This window comes from Emydura macquarii, unplaced genomic scaffold, assembly GCF_026122565.2.
Source record: "Emydura macquarii macquarii isolate MOO-44397 ecotype Brisbane River unplaced genomic scaffold, CSIRO-AGI_Emac_v2 contig_691, whole genome shotgun sequence".
Taxonomy (NCBI): Eukaryota; Metazoa; Chordata; order Testudines; family Chelidae; genus Emydura; species Emydura macquarii.
The window spans coordinates 10,857,424-10,871,909 of NW_027130828.1; the positions used below are offsets into that span (position 1 = coordinate 10,857,424).

Here is a 14,486-nt window from a genome sequence, read left to right on the forward strand (position 1 = left end):
ATTACTCATCATTTTTCCAACAGCTGGTGCTGCGTTATCCCCTTTCTACACAGGCTGAGCCTTTGAGCTTTCTGCTTCTGTGTTCCGCCTCCCACCTACTGATCAGGAATATATAATGATAATGAACAAGGTTCTTAAAATATGATTTTAAGATAAATGCCCATTATCTTGCCAAGGGACTTCTCAGCTCACTGCAAAGATCACACGGATGAGTGCCAAGATCTTAAAGACAAGCAATGCAATCAGTATTTGGGGTCACCAGCATATACTGGAAAGTCTCAAGTCATCCCAGTTCCTTATCATGCAAACTTGGGAACTTTCAGTAACTGAGGAAACCAAAGACCTGGCATTATACAAATGCCAAGTCGGTAACCACACACGGATCCATGTTTTTATTTCAGGGAGGGATAGCTGTTTTGTCAGCACTCTCTCCCAGCCCACCCCCCTGGATTTTTCCCTACTTGCTAACACTGTGCTGCACGCCATCCCAGTGTGAAGATGGAATATGTAGGAACAATCACTTATCCTCACTAAAATCCTCCTTAACCCCCATATCTAGCTGATAAAACCCTTCTGATCCCACTCCGTCCCTGGCCCACGTGATGACAAGCATCAAAATCCCAGCACCCCAAATACTAAAACTCTCCTGTATCCCTCGAATGGGAAGGCACCTTGATACACCAGGGATCCACCACCGTACTGTGCAGGTTACACCCCCCCGAAGGTCCGCACACTTCACCTGGGTCCCCCACAAATCTAGAGCCAGCCCGTGGGGGTCCTGTAGGCAGTGGCCCCACTGACACATGGCGATTCAAGGGGCACATCCCCCCGTCGCCTAAGGAAACGCTCCTCTGCCCAGGGTGGGGACGTGCCAAGTGCCTGGCACCCAGGTTAGCAGTGGGGTGCACGGGGGAGCATTGACAGCCCCCCTTCCCCAGTCACCCCGCAGCCCTTTGGAGCCTCGCTGCTCTGGGGAGCCGGACAGAGACCCCTTCCCCTCCGCCCCATGGCCTCTGGAACGCGGAGCGAGGCGCCCCGCTCCCTGCGTGCCGGAATAGGAAAGGCCGGTGCTTCGACCCCCGAGCTAGGCCCAACCCGCCTACTCCTCCCGGGGAGGGGGCCGGGCTCCCAGCACCTGGCCGAGCGGGAGACCGGTTACCTAGTGCCGGAGCAGGAGAAGCCAGGCGCTGCAGCAGGCAAGGCAGCCCGGCCAGGCTGGGAGGGGCCGGTGGGCCGGGCTGGGACCCGGGGGAGGAGGGGAGAGGGGCCGGGCTGAGCCCGGTGGAGGGGGCAGCAGGACCGGCGGCCAGACGCGAGCTGCGGAGAGACTAGCAGGGGCTGGGCCAGAGGGGACCCCCCCCCCCGCGCCCTCCGTCACACACACCCCGAGTCTCCAGGGAGCCGGTCTGCCCGCTGGGGGCCCCCCAAAAATGCAGCTGCCCCCCAGCAGGGGAAGCCCCTGGGTTACAGTTGCTACCTCTGGGGTACAAAACCCGGGACAGCCAGGATGATCCTCAGCCCAGTAGCGCTGGGCAGTGGGTCCCGAGCTACCTCAACAAAGGGGCAATCCTGGGAACACCTGGACAGGTGCCAACCCCGCCCTGGATGCCGGACTGAACATCTGGGGAGCTCCCAGCTGACCAGGATCCCCCTGATCCTGAGCAGCTTTGAGCCACACAGGGCGGGGGATTGTGCATTCAACATGGGAGAGGGATTATTAGGGTGGCATGCCCTGGAGAGGATACTGGGCTGGAATGGTCCAGAAGAGGTGGCAGAGACTATCCCAGGCTACTCCCAGTAAAGGAGGGGTTCCCACAAAGAGGGGTCACATGGATGCACTGATACAGGCTCAGCGTAGGAAATTAGAACCCAGGAGATGGTTACCAAAACACCACAGTGCGCTTCTCCTGGAGTTCTCCCAGCCAGATGAGGAGACAGAAACACTGGACAGGTCCAGGTGAGGACAGTGCTACACACTGAGCAAAGAGCTATACAGATGCCACATACTGCTTACATCCTTGTACTGAATGCAGTTGTAAAGAACATGGAGGACAAGAACCCTGAATGGCTGTTTTGCATGAAATCATCCCCACTTCAGAAAAAAAATGTTTCTTGAGCTATCCAAACCAATTCCTTATTCCAGGCCGATCAGACAAAAGGTAGGGGGGATATTGAAGCAGGGAAGGGGCTAATAGCAGCTAGTATAATTGAGAGGAAATACCAGGAAAAGAATAAGGAATGGACTGATCAGAATCCAGGGAGACTAGTGGAAGTGCATTGTTTTACAAGAACAGGTTATCAAACCATCTAACTCTACCCTAGGAGATGAAGTGCCGAATGCTTGGGAACTCGAAGTTATATGGCAGATGCAGCAACCAGATGACAGCTCACAATATAGATTTCCCCCCGGAAAGGTTTATTGCAAAGTAAGATATTCAGGATTCATCCCCTCTTAGGGTGTGTTTACACAGACCATGGAAGCAAGATTCCTAGCCCAGGTTGACAGACATGGGCTCACGCTACTGCGCTAAAAATAGTTGTGTAGACATTGTGGCTCAGGCTGGAGCTGGGAGTCTGAATACCACTCTCCTCTCTAGGATTCAGAGCCCAAACTCCAGCCTGAGCCACAATTTCAAAGCACTGTCTACAAAGCTATTTTTAGAGTGCTAGCCCCACAACCCAACTCTGTTGACCTGGGCTGAGAGGCTCGCTGCCGTGGACAGGGTAGGTGTAGCCTTATGTCCTTTATACCTGTGATACAGCATCTAAAACAAAGTGACCCAAATTAGGGCTCCAGATGCTACTGTAATCCAAATAATGATAGGAATAGATAACTTGCTCGTTGCTTCTTCTAAAAGGAAGAAGAATGTCTGCCGCATGTTAATGCCCTGGTCTAGAATGCAAGTACAGCATTTCTGCAGCTTGGCTCCAGCTTCTGACAGGGCTGCAGAGATTTCCAGGACTTGGCAGCCCTTTTGGCAACTACTCTTTGTCCTTGCATAGTCCTTAGTTTATGCTTCTTCCTCCTCAGGGCTGTTGTTCTCCTGTGGCAAAAGCTGCTTTCTATCACATGTGTAAAAGGACACAGTATATACAGAGCCCTGTATATTTTTTATGCATTAAACATCCAGGAGAAGGAAATTTGTTTCTTGAGCTTTCACTTCACAGCTGCTGAATACTACTAACGTTATAAAAATTAATCCTACCTGGCTCTTACGCAGTATTGTCATCCATAGAATGAGCCATACACACTCATGGGTTCCTTGTTACCAACTAGACACATCTAACATTGCAAGTTTATTGTGTAGGTCCAGAGGAAGTGATCTCAAGATCAGATCTTGAAACAAAAAGTTTGCAAGGGTCCACCTGTGTTTCTCATTACAGGATCAGGGTGCAACTGCACCAAAGTAGTTTCTATTCATCTATACAGGAAACAGAAATGTTTCAACCAAAGACAACTAGTTAGCTGAGACTCCCATCTAGTAGCTGAATGTGAAGCCTGCTATTAACATTACTGTCCTGAAAAAAATCAAATGCTAGGGCATTATTTCTACTACACAAGCTAAAAGTCAGAAGGAGTTGTCCTAAACTAGAAATCAGTTACCATCTTTCAGATGATCCAGGGGGTTTTAAATGAGGAATATTTTTAAAATACCTGATCCTGGTTTCCTTTGACCACTTCAAGTTGCCTTTTTTTTTTTTTTTGGTGATGTACACATTTTTTCTTTCTTTAGCTAAAGTTTGAAACTGTAGCCCAAAGTACCTTCTAATGGGTGCTAGGATGGGGCACCCAAGGACATCCAAATTCATATCCTCACAGCATTGAGGGTGAAATGCTGATCCCACTGAAATCAGAGACAGAGCTCCTTTGGCTTCAGTGAGATCAGAATTTGGCCCTTGCTGAATATAGAGCACTGAAGTACAGGGGACAAATATTTTAAAAATAATTGAGTGATTTGGTAATAATGATAATTTGCACAGAGAAGCCCCCGTTTGATGTGATTAACACACACAAGAAGATGATTTTGCACTGCTATAGTATCTTTCATCTAAGGATCTCAAATCCTTTACTGATAGTAATTCCGTTAGCTCCTGCATGAGATGGGTATTATTCCCATTTCACAGATGATAAAACTGAGCCATAGAGAGATTAACTGACCCAGGGTCATCCAGTGATTGAGCTAGGAATAGAACCCAGGAGTCAAGACTCCCAATTCAAAGCTCTAATCACTCCATCACACTTCTTAACAGGCAGGATACACCCATGGGAGATATTCTGCAATCTGAGAAGAAGCCTTGAAAGTTGCAATCACACCGGACATGACAGCAATCTCTTCAAGACATCTGTGGTGGGTTTTAACTTGCCCAGTAAAAGGAGGCATGGAGCTTGGATTGTCAGCATTAAAAGCCATCTCATTCATCTAAGAGAAGTTGTTAGTAATTTTCTCGGAGATAAAATTTAAATGTTAAAAGATAAGAAGACTCAGAGACTCAAAGAAATGAGAGAGTGACTTAATAGGTCCTTTCTGCTATTGTCTGTCTCCCTGCCAATGCAGGATTGTTCCCTACAATGCATTTTCGGTTGTGTCCAGGCCTAGTTTTAAATGCCCCAAGTGATCAGGCTTTAATCACTGAGAGAGAGAGAGAGAGAGAGAGAGAGAGACTATGGCAGGGCAATAGGAATTTGAGCCTCTTTTTAAACCCATGTAAAAATAAGTCCACTTTTTAGTATAATTTTATTCTATTCTATCTTTTGTTAAATTTCATAAAAATAAATTTTCATAGGATTATATTAAAATGCTAAAAAAAAAAATTTCTCTTTTAAAAATAATTGAACTCCCCAGTTAAAATTTGACAGAAAATACTTTGAGATAGGCATTTCCCAATTCACCAGGCTGGTGCAGCATCACTGCTCCAATCCTGCAATGTTATCCACACAGGTTGACCCTTACACCTGTGCAGATCCCATTGCAGAATCAAGGCCCATATCAGGAGAAAACTCCTGATGGTGAGAGCTATCAGTTTATGGGATAAACTCCCCTGTTGAATCAGTGGAAACCCCCATTTCTTGAGATGCTGAACCTCAGGCAGACCAAAAACAATTAACTATATAGTGGAGGAAACCCTGCACTAGCTGTGGGGAATGAACCAGGTGACATGATGACAGTTTATTCTTCCTCTTCCTAAATTATCTAACCTAACTGATCTCTTCCCAAAATACAGGATGCAGCAGATTCCTCCCAAAAGTATTAACTGCACCCAATTCCTCCCTAAAAAAATTGCTAATGGATATGAATCATTGCTAAAATGTACCTAATATACCAACCCTTTCCTGAAGTACCAAAACCCCTTCCTAAAATATCAAATACAACAGATTCTTCCTCAAATATGGAAAGCAATAGGTCCTGTCTCTTACTAAAACATATATAGTAATAAAGCAACTAATCCCTTCCTAAAATATATAATGCAGGTGACCCCTCCCTCTTCCTGGAATGTATCATGCAACTGACTCCTTGCTAAAACCTGCTTGTATATTATAGCCCTTTCCCCTACCTTTACCTCTCTTGTCTATTTACAGGATAAGCTCCCCGAGGCAGGGACTACTTTGTGCTTCTCTAGCACAGCGGGGCCCTGATCTTGGCTGGTGACTGGTCCCTAGGCACTCCTGTATTAAATGCATATATATCTGTATTAAATAGTTCCTTCCTAGAAATGCAGCTGATCCCATCCCTTCCTATAGGAGCTAACTGAACTCCTGCAGAAGCCTGAGATGCAGCTGATCCTAGCCTGGTCGCCAATCGCGAGCTCCTGTTCCTACCTTCGGCCCAGGCTGCTGGCAAGGGGCTGCCTCCTCTCGTTCCTCTGGGCAATGGATGCCCCCTGGCTTTGCTCTTGTCTCGCTCTCTCTGCTTTTCCCTTCCCGGGCAGTGCACGCCCACAGATGGCCCAGCCCTGTAATAGCCACGCCCACTTTCCCCGCCTCCTCCCTATGGAGCGAGCTTTACGCAACGCTCCCCCTCCCACCTCCCGGCGCGAGAATGGGGGCAGAGCGCGTGACTTCAGCGCGCGGCGGTGACTCACGGCCGAGCGCCGGAAGCGCGGGAACTGGGGGGCTGGGCTGTCGCTGAGGGACGCTGCGCGGCTGAGCGGAGGCCCGTTGCGGTGTGCGGCGAAGATGCCGTCGGGGAAGGTTTTCCGCCGGCGGAGAGCGGACTCCGAGGAAGAGGAGGAGGATGAGCAGGTCACCGAGGAAGTCAGGTGGGTGGGAGCGAGACCCTGCAGAGAACATGGGGGCCCTGGCCTCGTCCGCCCCGGGGTACACATTTAATGGCACCTCCCCGCCCTCCCCCCCCACACCCACACCGGGGGGGCAGGCTGCGCTGGTTGAGAGACAAGCTGAGGGGGCGAGGGCCCTGGCCTCCCACCCCCGGCCGCGGGAATGACAAAGTGGGGGAGGGGAGGGCGTTCGTCATAATCAGGCTGCCTGTCCACCGGCTGCTGCCTGCTGGCCAGGGATGGCGCCTGGCGTTGGCCCGAGGGGCTGTTTGCCCGTCCCAGAGCAGCGGTAAAAATGCGGGTGTCGTGTCAGATGGTCGCTGGGATGCCTGGCGCGGTGTCTGCCCTCTCTCAGACTCGGTGGGTCTGGAGCCAGATTAGCCATCAGCGTTACCCGAAAGAGCGAGGGTAGTGTGAATTCATTGTTTCATTTACAGGTACGTACGACGTGTGTGTGTGTGTGTGGTGTTCTCACAACAAAATGAGTGACCAAGTATTATTATTTTATCAGCCACAATTAGTTAACAGCATAGTAAAATCACCCTGATTGGTTAATAATTAAATCACATACTGTTTATCATCATGTGCTGCAAAGAGCCGCAGGAGATACATTACAAAGCCACTTGCAGCTCACAAGCCTCAGTCTGAGTATCACTGCTCCTCAAAGCTCCGTAAGATCATACTTTATAAAATGAGGAGGGCCCTGGCAAATCGAGGGTGAGTGGCAACTCTCTGTGGGCCCCCTATGCCCCCTTATTCTATTGTGTGAGACCTGGGCACAGTGCTATTGGCCAGTGAAACAGTTTCCATGCTTCAGCTGGTGGTGGCAGTGTTTCAGGGGTGGATGAAGTGACAGCTGTATGGTTCTTATGTCCATGTGCTACATTCACAAAGTGCTTTGGGATCCTTCATGATTTAAATTGTTATAAATGGAAGCTATTGATGTTGTTACTAAATATTTAAAAAATAATTGCTTGGTCAGTGTGTGATTACAAATTTAAGGCCCAGAGACTTGTATGACAACAATCCTGGCCCACATTTGGCTAAAATAGTCATGAAATGGGTATGGTTTTCTTCTGTTTACTCCCAGAAGAATAATAATGAGGTTAATGGTAACCTTAATGTATCACATTGGTCATGCAAATATATGCATTCTGATTGTCTTGGAGGCAAACAGTTTGTACTGAACTTCAGCCAATCAAAGAGCATACACAAACTTTTGCTTCCTGATTGGCACTTCAGAGATGAATGATTTTTCCCCCCTATGCTTCTGACTTAATCTCCCCTTTAAATTGTTTATTTAAAAGGAAAATTCATTGCTATCCATGAACTCTCACAAGCCTTCCCCTCCCAATTCCTTCTGTTTGCCTAGCACCAGTCTCCTCTTTGTCTTTTCTTGCAGGATTACCACAGTTTACTTGTCTGCAGCACCTGTCATTTGGAATCAACCAATTTCATTGACTCGTTGTCTTATTTTCAGATCCTCCACAATCTAATCATAACTTTTATTCCTTGAGTACTCCTTTTAGTTTCTCTCTCTCTGCTCTTATTTTCATTTAACTTTGGAAAGTGTTTTAAGATACATTTTTCATTTCTTCTTAGATAGCATTAAGTGGTGTAGTGTCCGACGGGTAATGCATCTGATTCAAGGACTTCCTTGTTGCATTGTGAGACAATCTTGGTTGCACATCTTAACAAATGGAAAACTGAATTTGGGCTGATGGGCCAAGGCAGCATTTTAGACCCCTTAGATAGAGAGATTTGGTTTTGGGAGTGATCTTTGGATGCTTCCTTTCTTAGCTGAAGGAGCTTGTATAGAAGTAACATGTTCAAACAGATTCTGTAATGTTTTCCCCATTGGTTCATGAAGTAGAATGTGAAAGCTATCTAATATTATCAGGAAAAAATGAGATCCGCTTAGAAAACCTGCTTGAAGATGTCAGTGAAAAGTCTGCCCTGAAACTTGAGTGATAGGTGCAGAAAATACTGCTTTTTTCTTTTTATTAAAAAACTGTCTTAATAAACTAAAGGTTCTTTCTTCAGATTGAAACTCGAGGAAGCAAAAGAAGTTCAGAGTCTCAGAAGACGGCCAAATGGGGTGAGGTAGGTGACACAATAAAAGAGGCAAGTTTGTTTCATCTGAGGGTCTCAGGTTACTGTGAATTCCCTGCCTTCCCTTGTGCCTTCAGTCAGAAATGGTAAAATGGCTCAGTGGCAACAAGAATCTGACCTGTGAGAGAAGCAGGCACATTAAAAATGTGAAGACAGATAAGGGGAGATATTGGGGATAGGTGCAGTAATTTTTAACAGACTTTATTGTGGAGCACTGTTTCCCAGCATACCTGCGACCTTAAACAATTAGAATAAGGTCATACTTTACAATTAAGATACCTTATATTGCTAATTAACCATATCACCCTCACAGGTAGTTTTTATCTCTGTGTGTGCGTGCGGGTGGAGGGGGCTGGCTCAGTATCTTACACACCACTTTGTAGTGTATAGATTATAAATTTGGACCTATAAAACAAGTCTCTCCTGTTACTTCACTTTCTCCCTGTACGCTTTTTGATGGAAAGAAGTGTTGTGTAGTGGCTAGAAAATGGGACTGAGAGTCAGGATTCATACTGTACAGAGAGTTCTGTTCTTAACTCTGATGATGACTTGCTATATGACCTTGGGTAAATTCTTAAGCTCCCTATAACTGTTTCCCCATCTGTAAATTGGGGATAATAGTTCCATAGCACAAAAGGGTGATGTGAGGAGTAATTACTTTAGTATTAGCAGGGCACTTAGAGATCCTCAGGTAGAAGGTGTTAGAGAAGGGCAAAGAAGTACTGTATTCTTTTTAATAAATGAGCTTGCATCATAGTCTGCACTAGGAGTGTTGTACACTCAATTCTCTTAATTTAATTTGTCCTTTTTATGTGTGTTTTGTTAGCGCTGCAGCCCTGCTTGTTGGGGAGAAAGTGCAAGAAGAGACAACGCTAGTGGTAAGTTCATAATATTTTCATTACTGCACTGCTGATTAATATCGGCGTGAAAGCATCTGCTCAGTCCAATAGATCTCTTCAAAAGTCTAATTCCAGGAAATGACTTGCCTTAATAAAAGGCAGTTTGGGATGCAGTTGTTCACTATAGAAAAATCATAGGCATTTTTGCCCAGGTGATGGAAGTGTACAGTTTTCAAGAAAGTGAACCTGAAGATGGTATAAGTCTTTTTGGTTTTGCAGGATGATCCCTTCAAGATAAAGACTGGTGGGATGGTGGACATGAAGAAGCTGAAAGAACGAGGCAAGGACAGGTGGGTGTGCAGGAGACTCAGTCCTGAAAAACACTCTCTTGAACCTTATTGAGTCAGCAGCAGTTAACAGTACCAAGAAAACTTTCATTATTGAAGAACGCAGGCAAAATGCACCAGATTTTATGTTTTGAAGGCTTTATTTAATGCAGGCTGTCTGGTCACTTACATGTTAGACCGTCTTTTTAATTAAAAAAAATATTTGTTCCATTTAGGATTAACGAAGAGGAGGACCTCAACCTGGGAACCTCTTTCTCAGCAGAAACCAACAGGCGGGATGAGGATGCTGACATGTAGGTGGTTTGTTTTGTTATAGTTTGTATGCTGTGATCTGCTATGCTGGATTGGGTGTTTTTAGATCTATTTTTTTTCTGAAAACTAAGTTTTCAGATTAGCTTCCAAATTTACATTGTAACTTCTGCTTGATCTTTCCCCCTCTGGAAACCAACTTGGTCTTGTGGTTAGAGCCTAGACTTGCTGGCCAGCCACGTGGTCCACTGGCATTGTGAATTACCAACCCACAGAGCAGGTTGCTATTAAAGAGCACACTTATTGCAGGCAGGATTTGATTAGTTTCTTGAACAAAGCTGCAGATCTCTTGCTTCTCAGCACCCCCTGCAGGCTGAGTGACACATGAGATTAATTATTCATCCCTCCTAGGCTCTGGGATACTGACAAAGCTGTGGTCAGTGGTACTGGAGGGACATGTAGAAATAGAACTTTATGCCAGCTGTCCCTTTGTGTGCTGCTGTTCAGGATGAAGTACATTGAGACCGAGCTGAAGAAGAGGAAGGGGATCGTGGAAAGTGAGGAGCAGAAGGTGAAGCTAAAGAATGCCGAGGATTGTCTGTATGAGCTGCCTGAGAGCATCCGTGTCTCTTCAGCCAAGAAGACTGAAGAGATGCTGTCCAATCAAATGCTGAGTGGCATTCCTGAAGTTGACCTGGGAATTGAGTATGTGATTCACTGTTCAAATATTTATAGTCAAAGTTACTTAAGTGATCCCTGTAGGTCATGGCTGAGGCACACTAATTGATAGGAAAGTGGTGAGAGTAACTTATACTGCCCCTTCTGTGCTCTTTGGGACAGGAACAGTCTGTGTTCTGTGTTTGTACAGCACCAAGCACATGGGCTTCAGGTCAGTGACTAGAGCTCCTAGCAGTGTGGTAATACTCCTAATAATAGAGAAGTTCATTCCCCAGATCTGTGATGCAGGATCTTCTAGTAGAATTGGCTTACACTCAGCACTAAAGCAGGGTGAGCTGTTGAGGGATGTGAGGTTCCTCTTAACCCTTGGGATGGAGCACTCATCTGTACAGCACTGCCAGTCCTCTGACAGACAGACTGCAAGTCACAGACAACAGCAATTGCAGCCACACCCACATGAAACTGTCCATTCACTAGCTCATAGATAAAACTGCTCTACTGTGTGTCTTGGTACTTGGGGCCTCAGTCCTCTTTTTACCTGCAGCATATAAGCAAGTCTCTTCCTCATTGTTTTTTCTCTTCAGCGCAAAAATAAAAAACATAATCTTCACTGAGGATGCCAAGGCAAGACTGTTGGCAGAACAGCAAAACAAAAAGAAAGACAGTGAAACCTCCTTTGTTCCCACAAACATGGCTGTGAACTATGTCCAGCACAACAGATGTGAGTATCATAGAGACATGGAAATGTAGAGCTAGAAGGGACCTTGATAGGTCATCTAATCCGGCTCTTCCATTGAGGCAGGACCAGGTATACTGTCCTAGACCCTAACAGGTGTTTTGTCTAATCATGTAGCTCTCCAATCCCAGGTCTGACCTACTCCTCTACTGAGTAGAGGCAATAAGGTGTGGAATTAAGTCTGGTGCAGGGGGAAATTCACATGGTCAGCCTCAAGAACGGTTTGACTTTCTCCTTCTGAGTCTCCCACATGGACAACATTTGGGCTAGCCTAATCTTTCCCTTCTCCCAGCAAGACTGAGGATAGGGCATGTTACTCATACTTTCCACTCTGGAACTCCTAATTGACTGGGGCCCATAAATGACATCTTGGATGTGTGATGGAAAATCCTGGCCATTCTGTGATTACAAAGGCTGTTTTATTGGACTAGAGAGAGCACTCTAGGATGCCAGAGCAGACCAGTGTTCAGGTAAGATAAGTGCTAAACAAAAGAAGAGAGTTCATTTCTCAGACTGCCTCTTATACAGGACCTGGAGGAAAGGCAACCTCCTAATGTCTCTAATGACATCCAAAGGGCAGACTTCAGATTAATATTAATGGAATCCAAAGGCAATGGAGAGTCTCAGGACCATTTTTGATGAAACAGTAGCTGGGTTAGATGCAAAGGTAGGAAGAAACCAGAACAAAATGTTCCCCATAACTGTTAAAAGTTTGTGTCCCATCACTTTGCCTTCATTCAATATCCATAGCCACAGGGGACAGCACTGATCATAGTCACTATTGCTAGCTTCCATTGAGTTTCTGTTAAAGTTTAATCACAACAGATGAAAGATGTAATAGACCATTCCTGACTGACTGATTGTTTAGGTGTACTTAATCCTGCTTCAGCGTGGGGGATGGATTTCAATGACCTCTTGAGGTCCCTTCCAGCTATACATTTAACTGATTCTTCATCTAAACAATGCTACTCTCTGCGTACTTTAAAATTCACCGTTTGGCGTCTCTTCTTTCAGTCTATCATGAGGAGCTGAATACACCAGTGAGGAGGAATAAAGAAGAACCAAAAGCCCGTCCACTGAGAGTGGGGGATACGGAGAAGCCAGAACCTGAGCGTGAGTATCAAACACAAAGCATAGCCACCTTGTTGGAGGTATCAAGTCTTCCTTATCCAAGATCTATGAAGAGATGTGTCCTTCTCCTCTAGTCCTCTAAGGCATGGTGTCCTGAGCTAGTGGAAAGGTCTTGGGTTGTAGTGTGATTTGCCCTTGATCTTCAAAGGGAAAATGATGCCTACACCATCCTTGATGTGCTCACTGCTAGATGAGTCCTGAAGCAACCTGGATGGAAGATGAGCCTCCTGCTATTTCCCATAATAGGTGAAGGGTCAGGGCTACGTGTAGAAAATGACCCATTCACACTTTAGCTCTCCATCCCATGCTTGGCTGCACACGATTACTGTCAGTCTCTGCTCAGCTGAGGTCCAAGCCTGGAGTAATGGGGGATATTCAAGGTTGGGATTTAAGTGCATTGGCAAACCTGTTTCCAAATAGGGGAGGGGGGGAAGGATTTGGACTAATAGAGAATCAAGTCTGAAGAACATTGGCATTGCTGAAGGCCCAATTGTAAAGTAGCAGAGGTGCTGAGGGCCATGTGGTTTAAAAGGCATTAGATTAACTCTTTGGGAGGTGAGGGAGGATGATGCTTCCTTGCAGTATCCTTTTCATTAATTTAAAAATAGTAAATAAAGATTCTCTATCTCTCCTTCGAAGGGTCCCCTCCAAATCGCAAGCGTCCACCCAATGAGAAAGCAACAGATGACTATCACTATGAAAAATTCAAGAAGATGAACAGGCGATACTGAAATCAGCTCGGTAAAACAGTGTGGACCCAACTCTTTGCTGGAGCTTTTAAGTGCAAAATGTGTAAATAACTCTGGAAGTGGGTGGGATCACATACTTCCTACAGGTTTTAATGTTACCCACAAGATTTTTCTCACAGTAAACTTGTAGTGAATTAGTCAGCACTGTGATTGTGAGATCTCCCTTCCCTATGTGACTTGTATATAACTTACTTTGTTATAAACTTCCTTTTGTAAATACGTTGGCATTCTGTTTGGTATTTATTTTAGTGTAAGGTCAAACTTGTTCATAAATCCTTTCACCTTAAAAAGAGAACTTATAAAGACAAAAATGCTTTCAGCTTCTAAACATATAATGAAGGTTTAAAGCTGGTTTGCCAGATTAAGGTTCCAAAGCAACTTCATAAAAAAGCACTTCTTGTTAGTTCCAAAGGGCATAAATTTATATACAGTGTGTGTCTGAGATGATAATGCAGGAATTTTTTCAGCACACAGCAGTATTCAACTTCTCTTCCAGTTACAGTGGATACTGTGTAAGATCTTGAACATATACTATTCTCCAGGGATTGCAGTATAACAGGATCTCTATCTTCAGTGTACGGAAATACAGCAATTACTGTAGGTGCCTGAGCAGTGAATGTTTTTGAAATTTATATTTTTTTAAATAGTGTCCATTGTGTGTGCATCTCTTCCTTGCTATGGATTTATTTCCATAGCAATGAGTTTTTTCATTTTATTTCTGTTGTCAAGGATGAAAAAATCATTAGATTGTAACTATTTTGATAGTGGGAGGAGTCTCATTTCCAGTATTTGAGGTCTTTTTGAGTTAGGGATGATGTAGGATTTCGTATCAGAAAGCCAAACAAATTAGAATCAAGCATCAGCTATATATTTCCAGGAAACATTATGTAAAATTAAGTTGAGAAATGGAGTTTGAACATTTAAAAAATAAATAAAACTTTTAACTTGTCATCAGTGAGAGATGTTTCTTATTTCAGTAATGTGCACAGTAGAATCATCCTGAGCTACTTGTAATGAAGTCCTGGATGTACTTAAAACAATTAGTCTAAACATTTCTAAATTTGTGTGAAATTGATTAAATTATCAAATTGGAACAATGATCAGCAGCTGGGATGAGAGGTGGGATCATGTGCCTGCTTCAGTCCAGTGTCTTTGGTCACTGTAGCCAGCATTATCAGATGCTTTCAGGGATCCTCTATATCAAACCAAATTTTTAGAGTAAAAAATTACTCTGTAGATACAGAGAATGTTGTCTCCAGCACTGTTGGACTGATACAAAATAAAAATGTAAAATCTATGGGAGAAGAAAAATAAATAGACTTTTCCTGTTACTATGTCACAAATCAAAAAGGCTAGCTATGAAAATTGT

The 14,486-nt window shown here is 44.8% G+C and overlaps 2 protein-coding genes across 5 annotated transcripts in view; one reads left to right on the top strand and one right to left on the bottom strand.

Annotated features, from left to right (window-relative positions):
- The window catches only part of USP20 (ubiquitin specific peptidase 20), a 36,688-nt gene extending 30,706 nt beyond the window's left edge, over positions 1-5,982 (bottom strand). For all 4 annotated transcript variants that reach the window (XM_067541970.1, XM_067541969.1, XM_067541966.1 and 1 more), the window contains exon 1: positions 5,819-5,982. The gene's annotated coding sequence lies outside the window, so the exon portion shown is untranslated. The remainder of the gene's footprint in view (positions 1-5,818) is intronic.
- Positions 5,983-6,048: 66 nt separating this feature from the next.
- CUNH9orf78 (chromosome unknown C9orf78 homolog) lies at positions 6,049-13,336 on the top strand. Its single transcript, XM_067541992.1, has 9 exons — positions 6,049-6,258; positions 8,320-8,379; positions 9,215-9,266; positions 9,507-9,577; positions 9,790-9,867; positions 10,331-10,528; positions 11,086-11,222; positions 12,252-12,350; positions 13,008-13,336. The coding sequence occupies exons 1-9, from the start codon at positions 6,176-6,178 to the stop codon at positions 13,097-13,099; spliced, it is 870 nt and encodes a 289-aa protein (XP_067398093.1). The 5' UTR covers positions 6,049-6,175; the 3' UTR covers positions 13,100-13,336.
- Positions 13,337-14,486: the final 1,150 nt, after the last annotated feature.

What these genes read in the sequence shown, in the direction of transcription:
- CUNH9orf78 (XM_067541992.1), top strand. Translation starts at nt 6,176, where the DNA reads ATGCCGTCGGGGAAGGTTTTCCGCCGGCGGAGAGCGGACTCCGAGGAA. An exon ending in AAGAAGAGACAACGCTAGTG is followed by an intron (nt 9,267 to 9,506) that starts GTAAGTTCATAA and finishes TTGGTTTTGCAG; the next exon opens with GATGATCCCTTCAAGATAAA. An exon ending in AAAGAACGAGGCAAGGACAG is followed by an intron (nt 9,578 to 9,789) that starts GTGGGTGTGCAG and finishes TGTTCCATTTAG; the next exon opens with GATTAACGAAGAGGAGGACC.